A 23274-nucleotide genomic window follows, 5' to 3' on the forward strand; every position below is an offset into this window, starting at 1 on the left:
CTACTCAGGAGGCTGAGGCAGAAGAATCGCTTGAACACAGGAGGTGGAGGTTGTAGTGAGCCGAGATCACACCATTGCACTCTAGCCTGGGCAACAGAGCGAGACTCTGTCCCCCCCCCCAAAAAAAAGATGTTTGTGGACAGGAAGCCTGTCTCTGCAGTCCTCATCAGTACCTAGTAAGTATTTCTTGAGTAAACACATGGACAAATTCATAAAATGCATCCCTAGACCCTCTGCAGTGAGCAATTCTTCAAACTTATGGCTGTCCAAGTGTAGGCAGTCAGTCTTGCAGGAAAGACATAAGATCCTACCTCAGGACTTTGCACCTGCTATTCTGACTGCCTGCAATGCTATTCTTCAGATATGCCCCTGGTTCACTCTTTTACTTCTTTTAGCCTCTGCTTAGCAGAGGGACTTTCTCTGATCATTTTATGTCAAATAACACCCACATTTCTCTATCCCTCATCCTTGTTTTTTCATCCTCCTCAGAACTTGTTGCCGTCTATCACATTACACATAGTTGTTGTTTAAATGTATCTGCCTTTTAAATGTAAGCTCTCTACCAGCAAGGGCTCTCTTTTGGTTATTTGATGTTTCCATGGTACGTATAAAATTGCCTGGCATTGAATTTATGCCCCAAATATCTGTTGAATATACTGAGCTGAATAATCCATAGAAAACAAGAAAGGCAAAGAAAAAGAACCGAGGGACTGAAGGAGTAATTCTGTTGTGCTTTTTTTTTTTTTATCCCAGCTCTTGTCTTTGGTCCTTATCTTTATTGATCTTGGCCCAGATTTTTCCTTTATGTTCTGTTGTATTGGAGTGCAAGCACAGATGGATGTGTACACCATCAGCCACTGACTGACCATGGCCTGACAGTGGACAGGGGCTGCGATCAGCCCATAGTCTTCCGCCACAAAGCTCTTATATCAATGTTTTCTGTGCATGTCTGTGTGATAAGAGGCCCTTGACTTAAGACACACTGTCCTAGCAGCCCCCATTTGCTGATACACACGTGTGGATTTCCCTGGGATCAGAAAGTTCTAATAATGTACTAAGGAGGGCCTTGGACTCTCCTGAAAAGCTACAGATGGAGTCCAGGGAAGCAGCTGGTAGCAGAGCAGACAGTTCCCATCGAAATTGGCTTTCTTCTAACCACTTGGCGCAGACGTCCAGAGACCCGTGGGGCATCTGGGTCTCCTGGAACCAGCTGCCCCATCCTGGAGGACCCCCATACCCCACAAAGCATCCCCTACCAATGGGGATCATTGATCTCTTCTCCACTGTTGATGTATCCCTGGAAGTTGGTTTTCCAGGGAATCTTCTGGATTGTGAGGGAGATGTTCAATGATTGGAGGGAGTCCTGCGGACATTGCAGGCACCTGACCTTGACTTGCTTACTCCTTATTACCCCTAAGGACTGGGAGACTCCTGGAAGCAGGGACTTACTCATCAGTATTTAATTGTCTGTCTTATTCATCAGTGTTTCCCAGCACCTAGAACAGTGCCTGGCACATATGACATGCTCAGATAAATGTTTCTGGAACACTGAAGGAACCCTCTGAGGACGTCACTATTGTCTCCATGATACAGAACCAGCAGGCCCTGGTACCCCATTATTTATTTTTCCTTTTTTTTTCTGATGACAGAGTTTTGCTCTGTCACTCAGACTAGGGTGCATTGGCACAATCTCAGCTCACTGCAGCCTCGACCTCCCAGGGTCAAGAGATTCTCTCTCCTCAGCCTCCTGAGTAGCTGGGACTACAGGCACGTGACACCATGCCCAGCTAATTTTTAAAATTTTTTTTGTAGGGGCGGGGTCTTGCTATGCTGCCCAGGCTGATCCAAACTCCTGGGCTCCAGCGATCCCCACCGCCGACTCGGCCTTCCAAAGTGCTAGGATTACAGGTGCGAGCCACTGCACCTGGCCTATGCTCTCATTTCTGAAATGCCTGACCTACTTAGAATTACTTGTTCAAGTTCCCTCTCTCCTACCAGACAGGAAACTCCAAGGAGGGCAGGGATTGTGTCTGGCTTGTTCATTGCTATATCCCCGGCAGCTAGCACATAGTAGATGCTCAGCAAATACGAATGAATAAATAGATGAAGCTCAGAGACATTGTGTATCCTATCTAAGGTCACACAGCAGAACCCAGTCTCACTGAGCAGACTGTGAACTCCATGAGGACAGTGTGGGGGGTTATTTTTTCCCACCGTAGGATCCTTAGCACCATACATAGTGCCTACATGGTAGAGTTCAGTAAATACTTGTTGAATGAATGGATGACTTCAAAGACTGAGATTTAAAAATCATTATTTTGCCACACTCTTTAAGGAGATGGGGGCCTCAGGTACACCGTCACAAGTCCCACTTTGAGGAAAAGCAGCATTTAAAGACACAGGCTGTTTCTCGACAGCCAGGATTGAAAGGGAGAAAAGAAGGCAGGCTGAACAAAGCATGAACTTTCTTTTCTGGGGCTGGAGCACTGGCCCACATCATGCCCCCTGCCCAGCAGGAAGTGAGATGGCAGCCATGGAGCACAGGGCTTTCCGCTGTCAGTCACTGAAAAGTCAGGGTCAAGGTGGCCGAGAGGAGCAGAGGCAGCCAGACTTTCAGGAGCCCTGAAAAGAAAACAGTGACAGGGCAACTGCTAGTACTGCTGTACTTCTGTGCAAATTAACATAAGCTGCCTCGTCTAGGCTGACCAATCAGAAGAGGACACCCTCTCTGGGCTGCTCTCCTAGAAAAAGGAAGCTTCCTCCTTATCTGCCCTGAAAAAGGTGGACCGATTTGCAAAGATAATCTTTCCTCTGGCACTAGGCTTGGTACCTCCTCAAAAGGGCAAAGGGCATTCTTGTGAAGTGCCCAATCTATTCAACCATCCTTAGAGACCTTGGGGGATAGTCACAGAGGGCAAGCCTCTTAGGAGTGCTGTGACTCTCCATCTCTGAGCTCACCAGTACTGGGCTGAACTAGTTCAGGTCAAATGCCCGGTTAGCCGGGTGGGGTGGCTCACACCTTTAATCCCAGAATTTTGGGAGGCCAAGGCAAGCAGATCTCCTGAGGTCAAGAGTTCAAGACCAGCCTGGCCACACAGAGAAACCCCATCTCTACTAGAAAATACAAAAATTAGCCGGGCGTGGTGGTGCACGCCTGTAGTTCCGGCTACTGGGCAGGCTGAGGCAGAAGAATTGCTTGAAGCCAGGAGGCAGAGGTTACAGTGAGCTGAGATTTCACCACTGCACTCCAGCCTGGGTGACAGAGCAGATTCCATCTCAAACAAACAAACAAACAAACAAACAAAAGCCAAGTTAGTGTAAGAACCTCCTTGGATCCAGGTACCAGTAGCTGTTGCATAGATTTGCTTTTCACCTAGATTTTTAGACAATTCAGTGCCATGAAAACCATGGGCCATAAAAATGCCACCTGTCCCTGGCCTTTGTGGTCAGAAAAAGGAAAGAAGCAGAGAAGCGGGGGTTCTTGTTTGGCCGTTGTGTTCACCCCAGCACTAAGCATGGTTCTTGGCACATAGTATTACTCAATGAATATTCATCACCTATTGAATGAATCTAGAAAAAGGTGTTAGAGAGGAGCCTTGGAGCTTCAGGAAGTGCCCAATATACAGATCTGGGGTATGATCATATCCTTTGGGTACAGGCTTCCAATAAGTGTGTGTACATCTGCACACCCAAATATGCATGCAGACAATTGCAGCTTTCTGTGCATCTGTACATGCAAATATAAATGCATGTATGTGACCTTGTGTGTGTGGGTAAACATGTCTGGATGACCTACATTCTCATGTGCTTATCTGGGCATGCCTGTGTCTGTGTGCACATATGTACTATTGGGACACAGCATAGGTATGTGTGCATGTGTACAGCCCTAAGTCCAGGCACTCCAGGCATTTCCATAGATACAGTTGCCTCTTCAGAGCTCAAGCCCAGCCCTCCAGCACACCCTGGGACCTCAGGGAGTTAGAAGAGCAAAGAAGCAGAGAAGTGGGGTTTCTTGTTTGTTGTGTTCACCCCAGAACTAAACATGGCTCTCGGCACATGGTAGCACTCAAGGAATATTTGTCACCTATTTTTTTTTTTTTTTTGAGATGGATCTTGCTTTGTTGCCAGGCTGGAGTGCAGTGGCGTGATCTTGGCTCACTGCAACCTCTGCCCCCCGGGGTTCAAGCCATTCTCCTGCCTCAGCCTCCCAAGTAGCTGGGAGGCGCGTGCCACCACACCCAGCTAACTTTTGTATTTTTAGTAGAGATGGGGTTTCACCATGTTGGCCACGATGGTCTCAATCTCTTGACCTTGTGATCCGCCCGCCTCAGCCTCCGCAAGTGCTGGGATTATAGGCGTGAGCCACTGCGCCTGGCCTATTTGTCACCTACTGAATGAATCTAGAAAAAAGTGTTAGAGAGGAGGCTTGGAGCTTCAGTAGGTGCCCAAGATGCAGATCTGGAGTGTGTGCATATCCTTTGGGTACAAGTTTGTAATAAGTGTGTGTATAAAATAAGTGATCTGTATACCGGGGCACATGTCCCAACTCTTACAATTAATAGAGAGATGCATGATCTCAGTAGGACCACTCAGGTTCTCTGAGCCACTCTCCTCATTTAGAAAATGGAACTAATAACAACTCCCTTACAGAGTTGCTATGAAGCATTACAAGTTAACAGATAGAAGCCCCCCAGGAGAGTTCTGGAACAGGTCCCACTGCAAAAAGGACCTGAACTTACCCAAGCTGCTAAAAGCAGCCCTTGAGACTGTGGCCTGGACACCTTTGGAGGAAAACAGAAGGATCAGTGAATAAAGAATGCATGAGATTTGGCAAGCATCCTGACAGAAACCCCTTCAATCTACTTTTCACTTCGCAGCCAGACTGATCTCTTCAAAACCCAAATCTGATCATGTTACTCCCCTACTTCAGACCCATCAGGGGCTCTCACTGCTTTCAGGAGAAAGGCCCCAACCCTTAGCAAGAACTGCAAGGCCCCACAAGGTCTGCAGCAGCTCATCCCACACAACTCCTCTGGCCTTCTCTGGGTTCCTTTAACAGGCCAGGCTCCCTCCTGCCACAGGCCCTTTGCCCAAGCTGTACTCTTGAAACGACCTTTGCAAAATTATGACTGAGACAGTGAAAGAGAGCCAACCTAGACAACCCCATTTTGGTTCTAACTTTTAAGCTGTCCTTGTTCCTTCCTGGGTGTAGGCTGAACTAATTTGGAAGGAACTTAGTTTATAGTTTAAAACAAAGACGATAACAGCCCTTTCCAAAAACAAACCTCCTTCTTGCCTTGGGGGCTAGACTGCCTTTGTAGAACTAAGAAATTAGCTACAAGATTAGAAATTAAGGTTTAGGAGTCATGCAGCTGGAAGCCACAAGATTCTGACCCTTCCTAAACCACTCCTAAGATCGGTGCTTGAGATATTTTGCAGACCCTGCACTTAATGGATCACCCAGATCCTACACATCTACAGGGGATTATTCAAATGGCACCTTCTTCACTGATTCACAAGCTCCATGGGAGCAGGGCCATCTACTTCTGCTCATCACAAGACCTCCAGACACAGAGTAGGCACACATCTACTACAAATATGAATATATGTTTGTGGCCTCATGTGTGTGCAAACTTGTCTGGATGATCTACATTCCTACCTGCCTGTCTGGCCTCCCCTGTGTCCTGTGTTACATTCAGCTACAAATCATATTTGTCCAATGAATGGGTGTATGAATGGGAATAGTGAAAGGAAGGCAGTCTGTATTCCACCTTGCCCCAGAGGATCCACTTGCTCCCAGTTCTTCAGAGCTCAGTAAGGTGCCAAGGTGCCAGGCTCTGTTATCCCTCTTCCTCTCCAGAAATCTTTCCCAGCCAGGAATGTTGAGGAGCGAGTGGCTCTCTTACCTTTCCGTGTGATGGGACCCAAGTTCAGGACACGGGATTGATCTATGACACTCCCACTTCGGAATCTGGTCCCAGAGCAGGTCTACAGGGAGAGGGCAATAGAAAAACACCCTCCATGAAGGAGCCTGAATGTGGTTCTGCCACTTGGAGTGGACTGCCCACCTCACAGGTGCCTTCCCCTGCCCCAGGCAGAAGTTGTTAGGAGACCTGTATACTGGGGCTCATGCAGGTCCCAGCTCTGCCATTTGTTAAATAGATGCATGATCTCAGGCAAGCCACTGAAGTTCTCTGAGCCCCTCTCCTCATGAGGAAAGGGAACCAGTAATACCTCCCTTATAGAGTTGCTGTGAAGCATTAAAAGCTAACACAGATAAAGTGGGCACAGTGCTTAAAAATGTCAGCTCCTGTTATTTGAACACAAGCTTGCAGATAAGCCAGAGCTCTTACCAGCCTGCCGCACTTTACTGATCCCACCTGATTTCCCCTGCAGCTTAGGTTTCCTGCCTAGCCACGCCCACCTCATCTTATTGCTCATTCTATCCCTCTGGTAAAAGAGGGAAACAGGGAAGAAATATTGATTTTTTTTCTTTGTGGCCAAATGTCTTTGGTTATAAGAGATGGGCTGGGGGAGGGGAGGCGACTCACAGGCTTGCACTTTTCATTCATGGTGTCACAGAGATAGACTTCACAGTGCAGGTAGACTAGGTCATAGTTTCCAGCAAACCGGAACATCTGGACGGAAAATCGGCCCTGGGAGGACTCCCCATTCTCCACCACTTGGATAGTTGAGTCTGTAGTGTGTGGGCATCTGGGAGGGTTACACATCATTTAATGTGGTTGGTTAAACAAAGATTCTGGAGTCAGACTTCCTGGATTCAAATATTGCTCTGTCACCTTTCAGCTGTGTGACCTTGGGCAACTTATTTAATCTCTGTGTACCTCAATTTCTCCATCTGTACATAAGAAATGATCGCAGCCCATGTGATAAGATAGCTGTAAGGATTAAATTCGTTAATTTCTCAAAAGTGCGTAGAACTGTGTGTAGCATGCCATAGGTGCTTTATATATTTGATACTAAAGTGAAACTGTCATCAGTGCAGAGCTGAAACTATCCAAAAGTCAGCACTTCCTGATTTCCCAGCAATGACATTCAAAAATTATTAGCTGCTATGTGCTATCTACAATATGCCTGGTATAATTATAACAATGGAAACCTCTGGGTACCGAGAGCCACTGATGAAATTGGAGTGTGTGCACCCATCTGCACATATACACAATTGCACCCAAACACAGTTAGAAGGAGGAACCCGAAATAGAGCATGCAGAGACTCCCACATGTGCTGGGCTGGGTCAGGATACCCATAGGCATTCTGGGGAGGCAAACTGGGCACCCTCTCTGCCATTCCGCACTCTTTCCTCAAAGTTGATTTCGGAGGGAGGCTGAACACTGACTGCAAAACTGAGAAGGGACCTTCTGGGAGTGTTTTTCACTCTTAGCTCTGTGTCTCCCATAATTCAGATCTGGCTCCAAAAGTGCAGACTCCACCTGGCAAGAGAAAAGCCCTGAGGTTAAGTGGACTCAACTCCTGAAAGGCAGACAGTATGGCCTGTGAGGGCTCCACGTGCTCAAGCCAACCTGGACATCCATGTGTCCCCTCCAGTCACTTTCACTGTCTCCCCGACTTGTCTCCTCTTTTCATGCCTTGTGATGTTCTGACACCTATCCTACACTGGTAGTTCTCACCCCAGCTCCCACACACACCCAGATGGAAACTTATAGACACACCCTACATTTTTTCCTGCTTCTTTTTCAAAACTTTCCAAGTTTTCCGCAATGTCCCTGCTGTACTTTTATTTTATTTTATTTTTAGATGGGGTCTTGCTCTGCCACCCAGGCTGGAGTGCAGTGGTGTGATCTTGGCTCACTGCAACCTCTGCCTCCCAGTTCAAGCAATTCTCCTGTCTCAGCCTCTTGAGTAGCTAGGATTACAGGTGTGTGCAATCATGCCTGGCTAATTCTTATATTTTTAGTACAGACGGGGTTTCACCATGTTGACCAGGCTGGTCTCGAACTCCTGACCTCGTGATCCACCTGCCTCGGCCTCCCTGCTATGCTTTATTTTTATTTTCTTGAGGTAGAGTTTCACTCTTGTTGCCCAAGCTGGAGTGCAATGGTGTGATCTTGGCTCACTGCAACCTCTGCCTCCTGGGTTCAAGCAATTCTCCTGCCTCAGCTTCCCAAGTAGCTGGGATTACAGGCGCCCACCACCATGCCCGTCTAATTTTTTTGTATTTTTAGTAGAGATGGGCTTTGCTGTATTGGCCAGGCCAGTCTTGACCTCCTGACCTCAGGTGATCTGCCTGCCTCAGCCTCCCAAAGTGCTGGGATTACAGGCGTGAGCCATCGTGCCCGTTATACTCACGAAAAACAAGTTTTAAAATCCCAGCATAGCAGGTATTATTTATCCCCATTTACGTCTGAGAATAGAAAAACCCAGAGAGATGAGCTAACCTGTTTCTTAAAGCTAAGAAATGGCAAAGCCAAGATTTGAACCCAAATCTCTGTGATACTCCAATCAAGGTCATGCCAACAGTTTCCAACTTTCAGTTCTTTTTTTCTTTATTGAGATACCACTTTTATGAGCGTTTTCCTGTGTGTCCCAACATCTGTATTATTATTTACTTACTATTTTTCTTTAAATCCACTTGTATTTTTTACTGAAATACATTTACTTACTAGAAGAATCTTTAGGTCATGAATTCAAATGGCAGACAAGTATCACTTGCCATAAATAGAACAGGACCATACAATGAGGACAAGATCAACAAAAGAGTTGTATTAAGTTTGAGTTAGACTCTGTTAATTGCAAAATGCTCTGAAACAGACTTCTGCTTTATTTGTATTGCAAAGGGAGATTCCAGATAACAAAGACGTGTGAACATCACATTGGCACTCACCTGAAAATATTCCCTTGGTGTAACCAGGCAGAAACAGACCACTGTCTCTCAGGAATGCTTTTTCTGACAATGCAATTAAAATTGCAAATGTCTTTCTTCTCCTGCTTTGTTTCTTCTACAACCTCTGTCATTAACATACTATATATTTCACTTTCATTTAATCATTGGCCCTCCCCCTTTAGAATATAAGCTGTGTGAGGGCAGAGGTTTTTGTTCCTTCTATTTACTGTGAAATCCACAGAGCCCGACACACAGCAAGCTTCCAAAATATCTTTTCAACTTATGAACGAGAAAGTGAATCACCGTCTCATGGTAAGGTTCATAGTCATCTAGTGCCTCTTGAGTAAAAGGTAGCACACTTGTGTCCTAGTTTCAATTGGCCCTTGGCTAACCATGCCCATGTCTTACTCCTCCCCCAGGTGCTGGGCTGCCTGCTGCCCTGGGCAAGCCTTTCCATCAAGTTTCTTACCATTTTTTGAATTATAAACCCTACTCAGTTCTCTGGTGAAGCTTGTACATCCCTCCTCAGAAATAATATTTTTAAATGCCTAAAATAAAATATTTAAAAGATTATAAAGGAAATCAATTAAATTGAAGCACCATTCTCAAAATATTAAAAACATTTGCTAGCTGTGTATGGTGGTGTGTGCCTGTAGTCCCAGCTACTCATGAGGCTAAAGCTGGAGGATCGCTTGAGCCTGGGAGGTTGAGGCTGCCGTGAGCTATGATCAAGTCACTGTATTCCGGCCTGGGTGACAGAATGAGACCCTGTCTCAAAAAAACCAAACCAAATCAAACGAACAAAAAAAAAGACATTTGAAATACAAAATGCATTATATCTTTGTGTGTGTGTGTATATATATGTGTGTGTGTATATATATATATAGATATAATACATAAATATATATTTGCCAATACATATGTATTGATAATTCATTAAATAATAAGGTCTAGTGAAAATTCTAATGCTATAGTAACTAAAAAGTACTGATGACTATAAATGGCTTCACACGACCTGCTAATATTTCTGTAGTTTGTTGCCTGTATTTATAATGGATGGGAATGCTAAGGTTCAGCTAAAGGATAATGAATATAAAGATGCAATTTTTCAGCCAGGCGTGGTGGCTCACACCTGTAATCCCAGCACTTTGGGAGGCCAAGGGGGTGGATCACTTGAGGTCAGGAGTTCAAGACCAGCCTGGTCAACATGGTGAAACCCCATCTCTACTAAAAATACAAAAATTAGCCAGGCCTGCTGGCCTCTGCCTGTAATCCCAGCTACTCGGGAGGCTGAGGCAGAAGAATCACTTGAACCCAGGAGGCGGAGGTTGCAGTGAGCCGAGGTCACACCATTGCACTCCAACCTTGGCGACAGAGCAAGACTCTGTCAAAAAAAAAAAAAAAGATGCAATTTTCCTCCATCCAAGTCCAAAGACCCCCTCTGAATTCTACCCATGAGTTCCCATGTAGGAACCTTTGCCTTACCTGTCCTGGATGATGAAGTACTTCAGGGGGTCCGTGGCATTGCTACTGGGTGTGGCATAGCAGTTGGTCATGAGCAGTGCAAATCGGGACAGGTCGCCCCCATCCAACATGGTGCCCACGTAGAGAAAAGCCTCAGTGGACAGTGTCACGGAGGAGCCTTGGTAGGGCTGCGTGTAGGAAGGGTTCTGGAAGAGCGCCATCCGCACGGTGAACATGCCGGTCCCGCCCACTCTGATGTTTAGAGCACTGCCAGGGGAGAAGGGTTGGTGAGAGGACCGGGCTGAGAACATCTGCAGATAGGCCACCTTCTCTGATTTGCATTCCTAGGCAGTCCCTTGCAGTTATTTGCATTTTTATCCAGCAATAAGAGTGGAACCTACCAACTGTTGCTTTGCAAACCGCAATAAGTACACACAGGTCAACTTGGGATCTAGATAAAATGCAGGCTCTGATTTGGTGAGTATTGGGGTGGGGCTCAAGGTCCTGCATTTCTGACAAGTGCCTGGATGCTGCTGATGCTGCTGGTCTATGGATCAATCACATCTCAAGTAACACGTCCAGTCCCTCACTTGCTACTGCTATAGCCTTTGCTACCCCTGTAGCTTTCAAGATGGCAAAAAAACAAATTATTGACAGAAACACCTGGATTCCTTCTTTGGTCTCAATCTAGAACAGGTTAAAAGGTATTGAGCTATGATGAGGCCTACAACTTGCGTCCTGGCCTCCATCGTGATGTACTAACATCTATATCAGAAGATTGAGGTTTATAAATGAGTTATTTTTAACCACACTGAAAACAGCCACACTGATGTGAACTTCACTGGATGATCCAACAAAGGACATTGTAAGGCTGATGCCTCATGAAATAAGGCACATGAGAAATACTCCGAAATGTGGAAGTCCATTTTACAGATGAGAACTGAGTTATCAGTGAAGACTGGGGTGAGATGTCTAACTCGAGACAGAGAGAGGGACCAGGTGCTGTGGCTCACGCCTGTAATCCCAATACTTTAGGAGGCATATGCAGGAGGATCATTTGAGGCCAGGAGTTTAAGACTAGCCTGGTCCACGTAACAAGACCCTGTCTCTATAAAAATATTTTTAAAAATAGCCCAGGTTGGTGGCATGTGTCTGTAGTCCTAGCCACCTGGGAGACTGAGGTGGGAGGATTGCTTGAGACCAGGAATTTGAGGCCGCATTGAGCTATGATTGTGCCACTGCACTCCAGCCTGGGTGACAGAGTGAGACCTGGATTCGTAACAAAACAAAACCATAAAACAGAGAGATGTGGGCACACTTGTTGTTCCCCAGAGCCTACCAGGCCGAGGACGGGGCCACATTGCTCCAGGACACTGCTAGGCCAGGTGAGGCTCCAGCCAACAGCTTGCAATGAGCACCCTTCTTCCTCCAAGTCAGCTGTGCACCCTCATCAGTGCCCAGCATCCTTTCCTGAGTCTGGCTGGCCAAGAGAGCAGAAAACCATGGGCAAGCTTCGAAGGGAAGGTCATGGTCAAGTGGAGGCTCTGGACCTGATGTCTGAATCCCAGCTCTATCACTTGCTAGACTTTACAGCTTTGGGTAAGTCACTCAAACTTCTGTGAGCCTCAATTTCCACATCAGTATAATGGGAATAGTAATAATAATGATACCTTTATCTCCTAGGGCTGCTGTAAGAGTTTGATGAGATGTTCCAAGCAGAACACTGGCTATAATGCCTGAGATATAGTAAGCTCTCAATAAATCTTAGTTCTTGGCAGGGCACGGTGGCTCACGCCTATAATCCCAGCACTTTGGGAGGCCGAGGTGGGTGGATTGCCTGAGGTCAGGAGTTTGAGACCAGCCTGGTCAACATGGTGAAACCCCGTCTCTACTAAAAATACAAAACTTAGCCGGGTGTGGTGGTGGGCACCTATAATCCTAGCTGCTTGGGAGGCTGAGGCAGGAGAATCACTGGAACCTGGGAGGCGGAGGTTGAAGTGAGCCAAGATCATGCCATTGAACTCCAGCCTGGGCGACAGTACGAGACTCCGTCTCAATAAATAAATAAATAAATAAATAAATAAATAAATAAATAATCAATAAATCTTATTTCTTATTACAACTATAATTTTCCATCATTGGCCTGTGATTCATCCTATTTGAAGATTTTCAATTTTATTTAGCAACAGATTCCTTTTAAAAAAATAAAATAAAATATTACGTGGCACCCAGTATGAATAGTTTACCCCTGTAGGCACTCTGCCAGGGCACCTCCCTTGGCCCCTACCAAGACACTTGCAAGGAGCGTAATTTTTAAAATCCTCTTTAATCAAATTCCTTTCATTCACAGAGAAGGAAAGAAGTTGAGGTCCAAATATGAAATATGATTTGCCCAGCATTCCATAGCAGTCTGGACTGAGACCATTCCTGCTCTCTGGCACAACCACCCTGCCTCTTTGAAAAGTAGAGACTTTAATATTTGATTCACATCTGAATCATCTACATCAGTTTAATGGTTGAATCTGATTCACATCACAATCATAGCTCTAAGCAGCCTCAAATTCCTGGGCTCAAGCGATCCTCCCATATCATTTAATTCTTAGAGTACTATTAAACCCATTTCACAGATGAAAATATTGACACCTAGAGAGGGACTATCAATTTCCCAAAGCCAGGCTTAATAACTCACTCAAGCTCATACAACTAGTAAGTGACAGAGCTGGGGCTTGAACCAGGCAGTGCTTTGACTCTGTCCCCCACTGGCCAGGGCATAACCATCATTTATGACAAAGTCTAGATTTGAACCTGGGCTCCAGAATTCCTGGCTCTTCCATTGGGCAACCCAGATTCCCAGCCCTCACTCCCAGCTCCCTGTGGGTGGCAGTTGACAGGGAAGCTCATGGTTAAGGGGTTTGGGGTTAGAACCATCTAGGGGCCCCAGGGACCCTTTCTGGCCACACCTGACCATTGGCTGTAGGGCGGTCTTCAGGCTGACTTTCATGTCCAGGGGGTAGGAGCATGCAAAGTTGATTTTGATGTTGAGGTCACGGATGATGATCTCATCTGCCAGGTAGAGGGTGTTGCTGTAAGTGGCGTGGGTTTCATTCCTCTGTTGCAGGGAATGGGGGTGGAGGGTGGGGATGAGAGAAAGGGGCATGAGAATCTGAGTAGGACTTCAAAGCTAAATCTGCTGGTCTCATGTCTGGCTACTTGTGAGCCGCTCTCCTAGTCTCCTTGATAAAAAGCTGCCTGTGGCCGGGTGCATTAGCTCACGCTTGTAATCCCAGCACTTTGGGAGGCCGAGGCAGGCGGATCACCTGAGGTCAGGAGTTCGAGACCAGCCTGTCCAATATGGTGAAACCCTGTCTCTACTAAAAATACAAAAAGTAGCCGGGCATGGTGGTGGGTGCCTGTAATCCCAACTACTCGGGAGGCTGAGACAGGAGAATCGCTTGAACCTGGGAGGCAGAGCTTGCAATGAGCCAAGATCGTGCCACTGCACTTTAGCCTCGGCGACAGGGAGATTCCATCTCAAAAAAAAAAAAAAATCCCACAACAGTTAAAAACTCCCTGTGCAGCCTGAACAACGAGCCAATTAATCATCTTTTCTTTATAAATTAGAAAAAAAAACTTACAACAGCAATGACCATTCATGCGCATATGTCATGTGCCAGACCCCGAGTGGAATACCCCTCCTGAGTCATAGCATTAGTTCCTTCAGTGACCCTAACAAGAGGCGCTGCCACATCCCTGCTTCCCAGACAAGAAGACAGAGGTTCATAGTAACAGAGTCACTGAGGGATTGCCCACAATATGTGACATCTCACAAGACTAGACTGTTTTCAGCACCCCGTGCTTCCTCTCTTGAAAACTGAAAACCATATGCCAAGTCACCATCAATGGAATTTCAAATGCCATCCTTGGAAAATGACATTAATTATTTCTTTTTGTTTGTTTGTTTTGGGACAGAGTCTCACTCTGTCACCCAGGCTGGAGTGCAGTGGCGCAATCTCGGCTCACTGCAACCTCTGCTTCCTGGGTTCAAGTGATTCTCCTGCCTCAGTCTCCCGAGTAGCTGGGATTACAGGTGCCCACCAACAGGTCCAGCAAATTTTTGTATTTTTAGTAGAGAAGGGGTTTCTCTGTGTTGGCCAGGCTGGTCTCAAACTCCTGACCTCAAATTATCCACCTGCCTCGGCCCCCCAAAGTGCTGGGATTACAGGCGTGAGCCACCATGCCCGGCCAACATTAAATCTTTCTTTTTCTTTCTTTCTTTCTTTCTTCCTTCCTTCTTTCCTTTCTTCCTTCCTTTCTTTTCTTTCTTTTTCTCTCTCTCTTTCTTTCTTTCTTTCTTCTTTCCTTCCTTCCCTCCCTCCCTCCCTCCCTTCCTTCCTTCCTTCCTTCCTTCCCTCTCTCTCTCTCTTTCTCTCTTTCTTTCTTTCCTTCCTTCTCTTTCTTTCTTCCTCTGGTAATGAGAGAGGTGGCAGGAGATAATGCTCCACTCACACAAACATTTACCTCTGGGTTTCATTTGAGGAGGCCTCTGTGGGTGAGGTCCTGATTCTCTGTACATTAAGGATACAGACCTTGCCTTCCAGGACCACTGGAGACAAATAGACCAGTTTCTGAACCCAATGCTGATGCCTACTGGCTGAGACAATCCCTACTATGGCCCTACTTTTCCCATCTGTAAAATGGAGAACTATCACCATGAATTGCTTTCTTTATTTGAAGCTGATGTTTATTGAGCACTTACTGTGTGCAGTCACTGTCCTAATCACTTTAACACATTAACTCATTCAGTCCTCTCAATACACCTGTGGAGTAGGTACTATTATTTCTCCACTTTACAGTTGATGAAACTGAGGCACAGCCAGGCTAAATAACTCCCCAAAGCTTCTATAACTAGGAAGTGATAGAGCTGAAGCTTGAACCAGGCAGTGCTCTGGTTCTGTCCCCCACTGGCCAGGACGTACCGTCAACACTGTCCCACAGGGGCCATCCCGGGCTGGGGTCACTACAGACACCCAGTCCCGGTTGTCTCTGTCATTGAAGCCCGAGCACCGGCTGTCACTCAGGTACATGAAGACCTTGTCGAAGCCCAGACTCTTCAGCTGGCACTTGCCCAGCGACACCTTCATGTCATTGGCCCCACATTCCAGCCTGTGCTCCAGGAGGGAGATATCTGAAACAGGTTAGGTGGGATTGAGGGCCTGTGTCTGTAGCTTGGGGGCCCAGCACATCCTCAGGGGCCAGGTCCAGCTGGCTGGGCTGACCACCATCTGGAAGTGCTCAGCATAGCCTTGAGCTGATCTGTCCCCTCCCAATGTGATGGGGACTCAAGATTGGACCTCTGACATCAATGGATACATCCACTGACCAACCACTCAGTCTTGGGTTCCCCTAAATGTGGGTTATATACCAAATGCAGGAGGGTTTTGGGGGGTTTTGATGTCCCAGCATTAAATAACAATGAATACTCATTTAAAAAAATAAAAAGGCTAGATGCGGTGGCTCATGCCTATAATCCTAGCACTTTGGGAGGCCAAGGCAGACAGATCACTTGAGGTCCAGAGGTCAATTTCCTTGTCTATAAAATGAGAATACGCATCTCCCACAGTAGTAATAGTAGCCAAAGCAGATGATGCAAGTTACATATGTATACATATGTAACAAACCTGCACATTGTGCACATGTACCCTAGAACGTAAAGTATAATAAAAAAAAGAAAGAGAGAAAGAAAGAAAGAAGGAAAGAAACAAAGGGAAAAAGCAAGCAAGCTGCAATTACTTTCTACCCTTTTCACATCAAGGAGACAGTCCCAGCTTGCCACTAATGTCTTTAATGCCATGTACTCACTAACTTCCCTCTCTCTCTCTTTTTTTTGAGACGGAGTTTCTCTCTTGGGCGACAAGCCCAGGCTGGAATGCAGAGGTGCCATCTTGGCTCACTGCAACCTCCGCATCCTGGGTTCAAGTGATTCTCCTGCCTCAGCCTCCCGAGTAGCTGGAATTACAGGCACCTGCCACCAGACTCACCTAGTTTTTGTATTTTTAGTAGAGATGGGATTTTGCCATGTTGGCCAGGCTGGTCTTGAACTCCTGACCTCAGGTGATCTGCCCGCTGTGGCCTCCCAAAGTGCTGGGATTACAGGCATGAGCCACTGCGCCCGGCCCACTAACTTCCCTCTCAAACAGAGAGCAGGCCTCGGGCTCAGAGTTTGGGGCAGGAAACAACATCCAGCCACAATTCTTGTTTAATTTTTTAAAAATTGAAGTATTTTTCTAATTTTTAGTATTTATTTTTTAAAATTTGTTTTATGGAAGTATTACGCAACTGCTGAAATTTAGTAACCTTCTTTTCTTTTTAGTAACTTTTATTTTTACAGTTAACTTTCTGTCTAAGGTAAGCATAACTTGCCACAGACAGATGAAGTCCTGACCATCAACATTCCAAATTTGCTTAAGAGAGTCAGTCCATTAGAAGAAAAACAACTTAATAAAAGTCATGGCACAGGTAACACTTGGATAAAGCAAGTGAACCAGGGTGCCAATTGTAAAGTTGGCACTTGGATGTAACTAAAATCATGACTGAAGTCTGAAAATACTATTTTCATCTTCAATAATTGTACCTATGAGAAATCTGAGGCTTGTGCCTGGCCCAGAGTACTGAGCTGATTGGTGGACTGGTCACCAGGACTGAGCTGATTGGTGGACTGCTCACCGGGCCGGCCCTGTGTTCTGGTGCTGCAGGAATAGGGCTCAGATGGTCTTTGGCTCCCAGATGGCAGCAACGTGTGTGCCCACTGTGGTGTGGGCCTCAGAAAGAAGGCTGGGTGCGAGGAGGTCCCCAAATCTTTGGGAGCTTTGAAGTCAACTAAAGGGAGACTCAGGGAGCCCCAGAGAGCCTCTTGCCGGCTTTAATGGGTATTAGTGGATCTTCTGTTTTCACTCAGGTTGGATATATATCTCCTGCGTCATACCCATATGGCCCAATCTCACAGGGGAGGAATGTGTCCCTCCCCCAGGCAGTGACAGGTTTCTCAACAACCCGCTTCCTCCCCACTGGCCTCACCAGTGATGTTGAAGTCCTGTTTGCACTGGCAGTGCCATCTGCCATTATTCGATTTGCAGTCCTCGTCTATACTGCACTCCTCACACGTCCCCTCCACGGAGCTGGGGTCTGCAGGGTCACAGGGACAGACAGACAATCAATAAGGACCCACCCCCGTCCTCTGCAGTGCCTATCCAGGCCTGGGATGAGGACTGCGGGGAGACTCCGGCTGACCTGTGCAGTACGCCAGGTGACACTCGGGGGGCGCTGTCAGGTTGTAGACGTAGTAGCCGCCGGCACAGGCCTTCACCTGGACGGACGCATCCCACAGGCAGCAGTGGCCGCTCCAGTGCGCGCAGGCCTTGCGGCTCACGATGCCCTCGTCGCTGGACGGATGCGTGCCATTGAGCCACATGGGGGCGGCCGTGTTGCAGCGCAGGACTGGCACGCAGGTCTCGGCCATGCGCGCACCGCCCTGGCCCACGAAGCGGTACCAGCCGCGCAGGTCCGTGTCGCAGGCGTAGCCCTCCCCGTACTCGGTGCTGCGCCAGTACTCGTCCAGGATGCGGTGCGCCTGGCACGGATCCGCGCACACGAGCGCGTCGCCCTCGGGCACGCAGTCCAACCCCGGCCCGCAGGAGCCCGGGGAGCACTCACAGTGCCATCCATCCCCCCGGTAGCCCGCGGGGCATACGCACAAGTAGCTGCCCACCACATTGACACATGTGGCCAGGGCGTGGCAGTGGCTAAGCCCAGGCTCAGCGCACTCATCCACGTCTGTGCAGCCGAGACCGGGCGACAGGCGGAAGCCTTCGGGGCAGACGCAGGAGAAGGAGCCTGGCGTGTTTACGCAGCTGCTGTTGGCGGAGCAGTTGTGAGCTCCAGGAATGGCGCACTCATCCAGGTCCACGCAGGTCAGGCCGTCGCCGGTGAAGCCCTCCTGACAGGTGCACGTCGTAACGGCCTCATCCTCCGTGCAGGTGGCATTGCTGTGACATTCAGAGCACCATCCTGTGGACAGAAAAGCCCAGCTTCAGGGTGTGGGCAGCTGGGCCCAAGGCCACCCAGAGATCCTTCCCTCATTCTCCAGGGAACTCATTATTTTTAAGACTTATTCCCTAGAGGGCTCCCTCCAAAACAAGGAAAGAAGCAAAGAAACAAAACTCCTCTGATGATGTCAAGCCTCCACCGTTCATTCTGTGTTTATTTCATTGTATTTTTTTAACTTTATTTATTTTTTTGGAGAGGGGTCTTGCTCTGTCGCCCAGGCTGGAGTGCAGTAGTGCGATCATAGCTCACCGTAGCCTCCAATTCCTGGGTTCAAGCGTTCTACTCCCTGGGTTCAAGCCACCACCGCACCCTGCCTCAGCTTCCCAAAAAGTTAGGACCACAGGCACGTGCAATCGCGCCCAGCTCCACCATTCATTTTTTGTGTTAAGCATTGCTTTCAAGCTGTCTTCTTTTAAAATAGCCACATTCCCACATTCAGAAAAGTAATGCGCAGAATTCCTATACTTTGGTAGGATTTACGGTGAACCTGTTGCCCCTCCCTTTCTTTGCACATTTTATGTTTTCTGCCAGATCTGCTTCCCTGGCTGGTGAAATCTTCATCAGGACCCTGCTCAGTGTCGCCTCCTCTCTGCGGAGTCCTCCAACTCCACCTGGCAGGGCAGTTGAACTTTGTTCCTCCGTAATAAAAATAACCATTAAAAAAAAAAGAAGCTGTTGTTTATTAAGCAATTACTATATGCCAGGCAATAGGATGTGCACTTTTCACTCACTATCTTGTTGAATACTTCCCAAGGTCCTCGTGAGGTCAGTTTTTTATGTATCCTTATTTTAAAGATGAGGAAACTGAGGTTCAGAGGGATTAAGCCCCTTACTCCTTTGGTAAGAAGTAGAACCAGGATAAAAACGCAGATGGCAGGACCACAAAATATGTGCTTTTAACCAGGACACCGCAATAGTATTCATCGTGCCCCAATGTACTCCAGGGAGAAAATGAAAGTGGGGTGACAGCAAATCTCAACCCAATGGAATGACCTCTTAAGGTTGAAAGGGAAGGTGTTTGGATCCTCCTGCATGGGTTCAAATCTCCTATGTGATAGAGTATGTTTCTGACTTCCAATAAAGGGCCTGCAGGCCTTAGAGATGTTCTAGCCCCTTGCTTTTCAATGTGTGCTCCAGGGACCCCAGTATGAGCATTGCCTGGAAGCTTGTTAAAAATTCAGCATCTCAGGTCCTACTGCAGATCTGCTGAACCAGAATCTTTAGCAAAATTTCTAAGTCAGTCCTGTGCATATTGAGTCTAAGAAATGGACTTAGAATGAAGACAATGCAAGTCTCAAGTGCGATAGGAGGATTGAGATCACCTCTGGCAGGTGCTACATTGCTTCCCCCACACATTCACACATACACGTGCATACACACATAACGCACACACACTTTTCACTTACTTGCTTCTGAGGTGTTAGTGGCTGCAGTTGTGATGAACCAAGAGGCCACCACCACCATCAGCATCCAAGTCAGAGATGGCTGCCCCATCCTTTCTGCTCTTCCCACTACTTCAGGTCTAGATAACACCTGCCCAAAGGAAAGACGGGTTGGCCCTTTGAATTTTTCTCTCTGTCTCTGATGTCTGGTGTCCTGTAAACAGAGATGGATGGGACAAATGCATGATCTAACTCTCCTCCCCACAGCTGGAAGGAGTGCTTTGATTGTACAGTATACAACTCCAGGAGGTGTCACTTATATGGACTAAAAAATTGCATAACACTGCAGCCTTTGTTTTGCTGGGACTTTACCCCTTGTACTCCCTCTCCTTACCTCACCAACATCCCAGTCTTGGCTCCCCAATTCTCAGCACATTGCACATTTTGAAGAACTCAGTCATTTGGAGCAGGAAGTAGCCAGATGGAATAGTGTTCTGGACTCACCACTTTACTGAAGGCAGCTTTGAATTTTAACTGATCCTCTGCCTGGAAACTTTCAATTTGCCTGGATCACTTATTCATTCAACAAACATCTATTGAGTAGCTACATTGTGCCAAACAGGGAGCTAGTCGCCATGGAGAACAATGAACATGGCAGTCTGCTCCTTCATGCAACTCACATATCGTAAAGAAGTGGCTTGAGACAAGCAACTTGAGAGGTAATTAACCTTCACAATGCATTTAAATGTTTCTGGAGTGGTCACTTACTATTTCTTCCAATTGGAAAAATAGTCCAGGGTGGATGCCAGTATTACCCCAGTGTTTATAGCAGCAAAATAGGGTGGCATGTTGGTTAAGTATGTAGGAGCTGCAGCCTGCACCTGGGGTTCAAATCCCTGCTTTACTGATCACTAACACTGTGATGTGGGTATTTCAGTTTACTAAGTCTCCGTTTTTGTCTGTGAAATGGAGATTGTTGCTTTCACAAACTGAATATCTATGATGGGCCAGGCTCAGTTCAAAGACATTCATGTGCTCAAAGGCATTGGGTCCTAGAGCAACGTTTTCCAGATCTTCGTGACCATGATGTACTAAAAGAAAAACATTTTATGTTGCCAGGTGCAGTGGCTCATGCCTGTAATCCCAACACTTTGGGAGACCGAGGGGGTGGATACAAGGTCAGGAGTTTGAGACCAGCCTGGCCAACATGGTGAAACCCCATCTCTAATAAAAATACAAAAATTAGCCGGGCATGGTGGTGGGCGCCTGTAATCCCAGCTACTCGGGAGGCTGAGACAGGAGGATTGCTTGAACCTGGGAGGCAGAGGTTGCAGTGAGCTGAGATCGTGCCACTGCACTCCTGCCTGGGTGACAGAGAGTCCATCCCCCCCTCCAAAAAAAAAGACAGACAGAAAGAAAGAAAAACATTTTATGTCATGATCTAGTGCAGTCGCTTCTGCATGTATGTGCACACACACATAAAATTTTATAAGACAATTGATATCCTTAAAAATACAAAAATTAGCCGGGCATGGTGGTGGGCGCCTGTAATCCCAGCTACTCGGGAGGCTGAGACAGGAGGATTGCTTGAACCCGGGAGGCAGAGGTTGCAGTGAGCTGAGATCGTGCCACTGCACTCCTGCCTGGGTGACAGAGAGTCCATCCCCCCCCACCCCAAAAAAAAAGACAGACAGAAAGAAAGAAAAACATTTTATGTCATGATCTAGTGCAGTCGCTTCTGCATGTATGTGCACACACACATAAAATTTTATAAGACAATTGATATCCTTACTATATTAAGTGATTTAATTCTTACCACAACCCTATGAGATAAGTATTATCCTAGTTTGGAGATGAGAAAACAGGGGGACAAAGAGGCTAACTGCTTGCCTCAAATTTGTATTGCTTACTGACATATTCTATTATATTTAATTAAAAGAAGTCCCTGGATATAACCCACAAAAGGAATGATTTTATGACCCGCTAATAAGTTGCGACCTAAAACACTGCATATTGTCACTGGGATTAACTAAGATGACATATGTCGAGCAGGGCCCAGCACATAGCAAGTTGTTCATTGTTGTATCCCTGGTACCTGGCACATAATAGGTGCATAACTAATATTCATGGAATAAGTCAAAAAATAGTAGTCATTGTTACTAGGACAGAGAGGATCAAAGAGAGGAAAACTAACTTACTAAAGATCATGAAGCCAATAATTGGCAGAATAATGACTCAAATCCAGGTCTGACCCCAGTGTCCAAGGTCTTAATTTCCTCTCCTACTTCCCTCAAATAGGATGGGGAGAAGCTGGGCTAGGAGAAGACAGCTACAGATAGCCTTACCTGAAGCCAGAAAGGTAGAGTTAGTCTGGTCATGATGTGCCTCATACTTATATATACACATTTGCCCCAGGCTGGCAATCTCTCCTCCAATTAGTCTCTAGTTCTGTTTTTTGATATTGTTTTCTTGGGGGTGGAATATTTTTTCCTCCTGGCATAATGTTTGCCTTGTCCAAGCTGTGAGGTTGTTGTTGTTCTTTTTCCTAATAGCTAGAGACCCCAAATGATTGACATTGGGGGGTCACACCTGTGCCCGGAAATACAAGGTCACTGTTTCGCACCTTCTAACAGCAAGAGATTCCATAGTTAGAAATTAACTGGGAAAGCAGTGCCAAGGTGCTGGGCTTCTTCTTGGTCACTGACAAGGGCAGGGTGGGCCCAAGGAGCCAGGCAGAAGCCAGTATCTGAAGCCAGGCTGCATAAGGACAAAAGGGATATTCACTGCCCCAGATGGGAGGTGCACCTGTCTTGGAGAGGGCACCCTTCTGAAGCACCCATTCTCATGAGATCAGCCTTAGAATCCAGACACAAGCAAGAGAGGAGCTGAGAATGGCTGAAAGTCAGAACCAGAGGGTAGTTCAGACATCACTGGACCTGACCCACTCTGTACAACAAAGAATCAGGTCTGATGACTGGGAGGTCCCTTTGGAGGCGAAATAACTTTGCACTTAAATAGACTGACTTTGGAGTCAGTCTGCCTCCTTTATCTGGTGTTTATTGTGTGGCAGTGGGCTCATTTCTTAACCTTCCTGAGGTCCAGAGGTCAATTTCCTTGTCTATAAAATGAGAATACCCATCTCCCACAGTAGTAATAGTAAGCAAAGGAGATGATGCAAGTAAAGTCGTATAGTAATGATTATATTCATGGAAGTCCTGAAAATTCTGCTTTGCTGTTGTGCAATCACTGAGGTAGAAAATGACAGAGCCTGAGTTAAAACCGTGTCTTCAGACCCAGTTCAACATACATGACATTCCAAAAATCAGTGTGAGAGTGGCTGTCATCATGTTGAGAAAAATAAAATATGTGTGAACTTGGGCTGAGCAGGAAAATATCACTATGATAACTGCATTGATCTTTTTTTTTATACTTTAAGTTTTAGGGTACAAGTGCACAATGTG

General features: G+C 46.7%; 1 protein-coding gene across 3 annotated transcripts; it reads right to left on the bottom strand.

Annotated features, from left to right (window-relative positions):
- Positions 1–270: 270 nt before the first annotated feature.
- Positions 271–20027, bottom strand: UMOD (uromodulin). Of its 3 annotated transcripts, none has more exons than XM_055100230.3 (11): positions 19838–19964; positions 17616–18392; positions 17403–17510; positions 15305–15513; positions 13289–13437; positions 11668–11808; positions 10350–10595; positions 6552–6714; positions 5907–5988; positions 4740–4781; positions 271–2622 (listed from the first exon to the last, which is right to left on the bottom strand). In XM_055100230.3, the coding sequence occupies exons 1-11, from the start codon at positions 19923–19925 to the stop codon at positions 2561–2563; spliced, it is 2067 nt and encodes a 688-aa protein (XP_054956205.2). In that variant the 5' UTR covers positions 19926–19964; the 3' UTR covers positions 271–2560. The 3 variants fall into 3 exon arrangements, with proteins under 3 accessions (XP_054956205.2, XP_054956206.2, XP_003830593.4); XM_055100231.3 differs by lacking the exon at positions 11668–11808 and adding an exon at positions 18969–19067 and having other exon boundaries at positions 19838–19925; XM_003830545.5 differs by lacking the exon at positions 11668–11808 and having other exon boundaries at positions 19838–20027.
- Between the last annotated feature and the right edge of the window lie 3247 nt (positions 20028–23274).

The sequence above is a fragment of the Pan paniscus genome, chromosome 18 (genome assembly GCF_029289425.2).
Source record: "Pan paniscus chromosome 18, NHGRI_mPanPan1-v2.0_pri, whole genome shotgun sequence".
Classification (NCBI taxonomy): domain Eukaryota; kingdom Metazoa; phylum Chordata; class Mammalia; order Primates; family Hominidae; genus Pan; species Pan paniscus.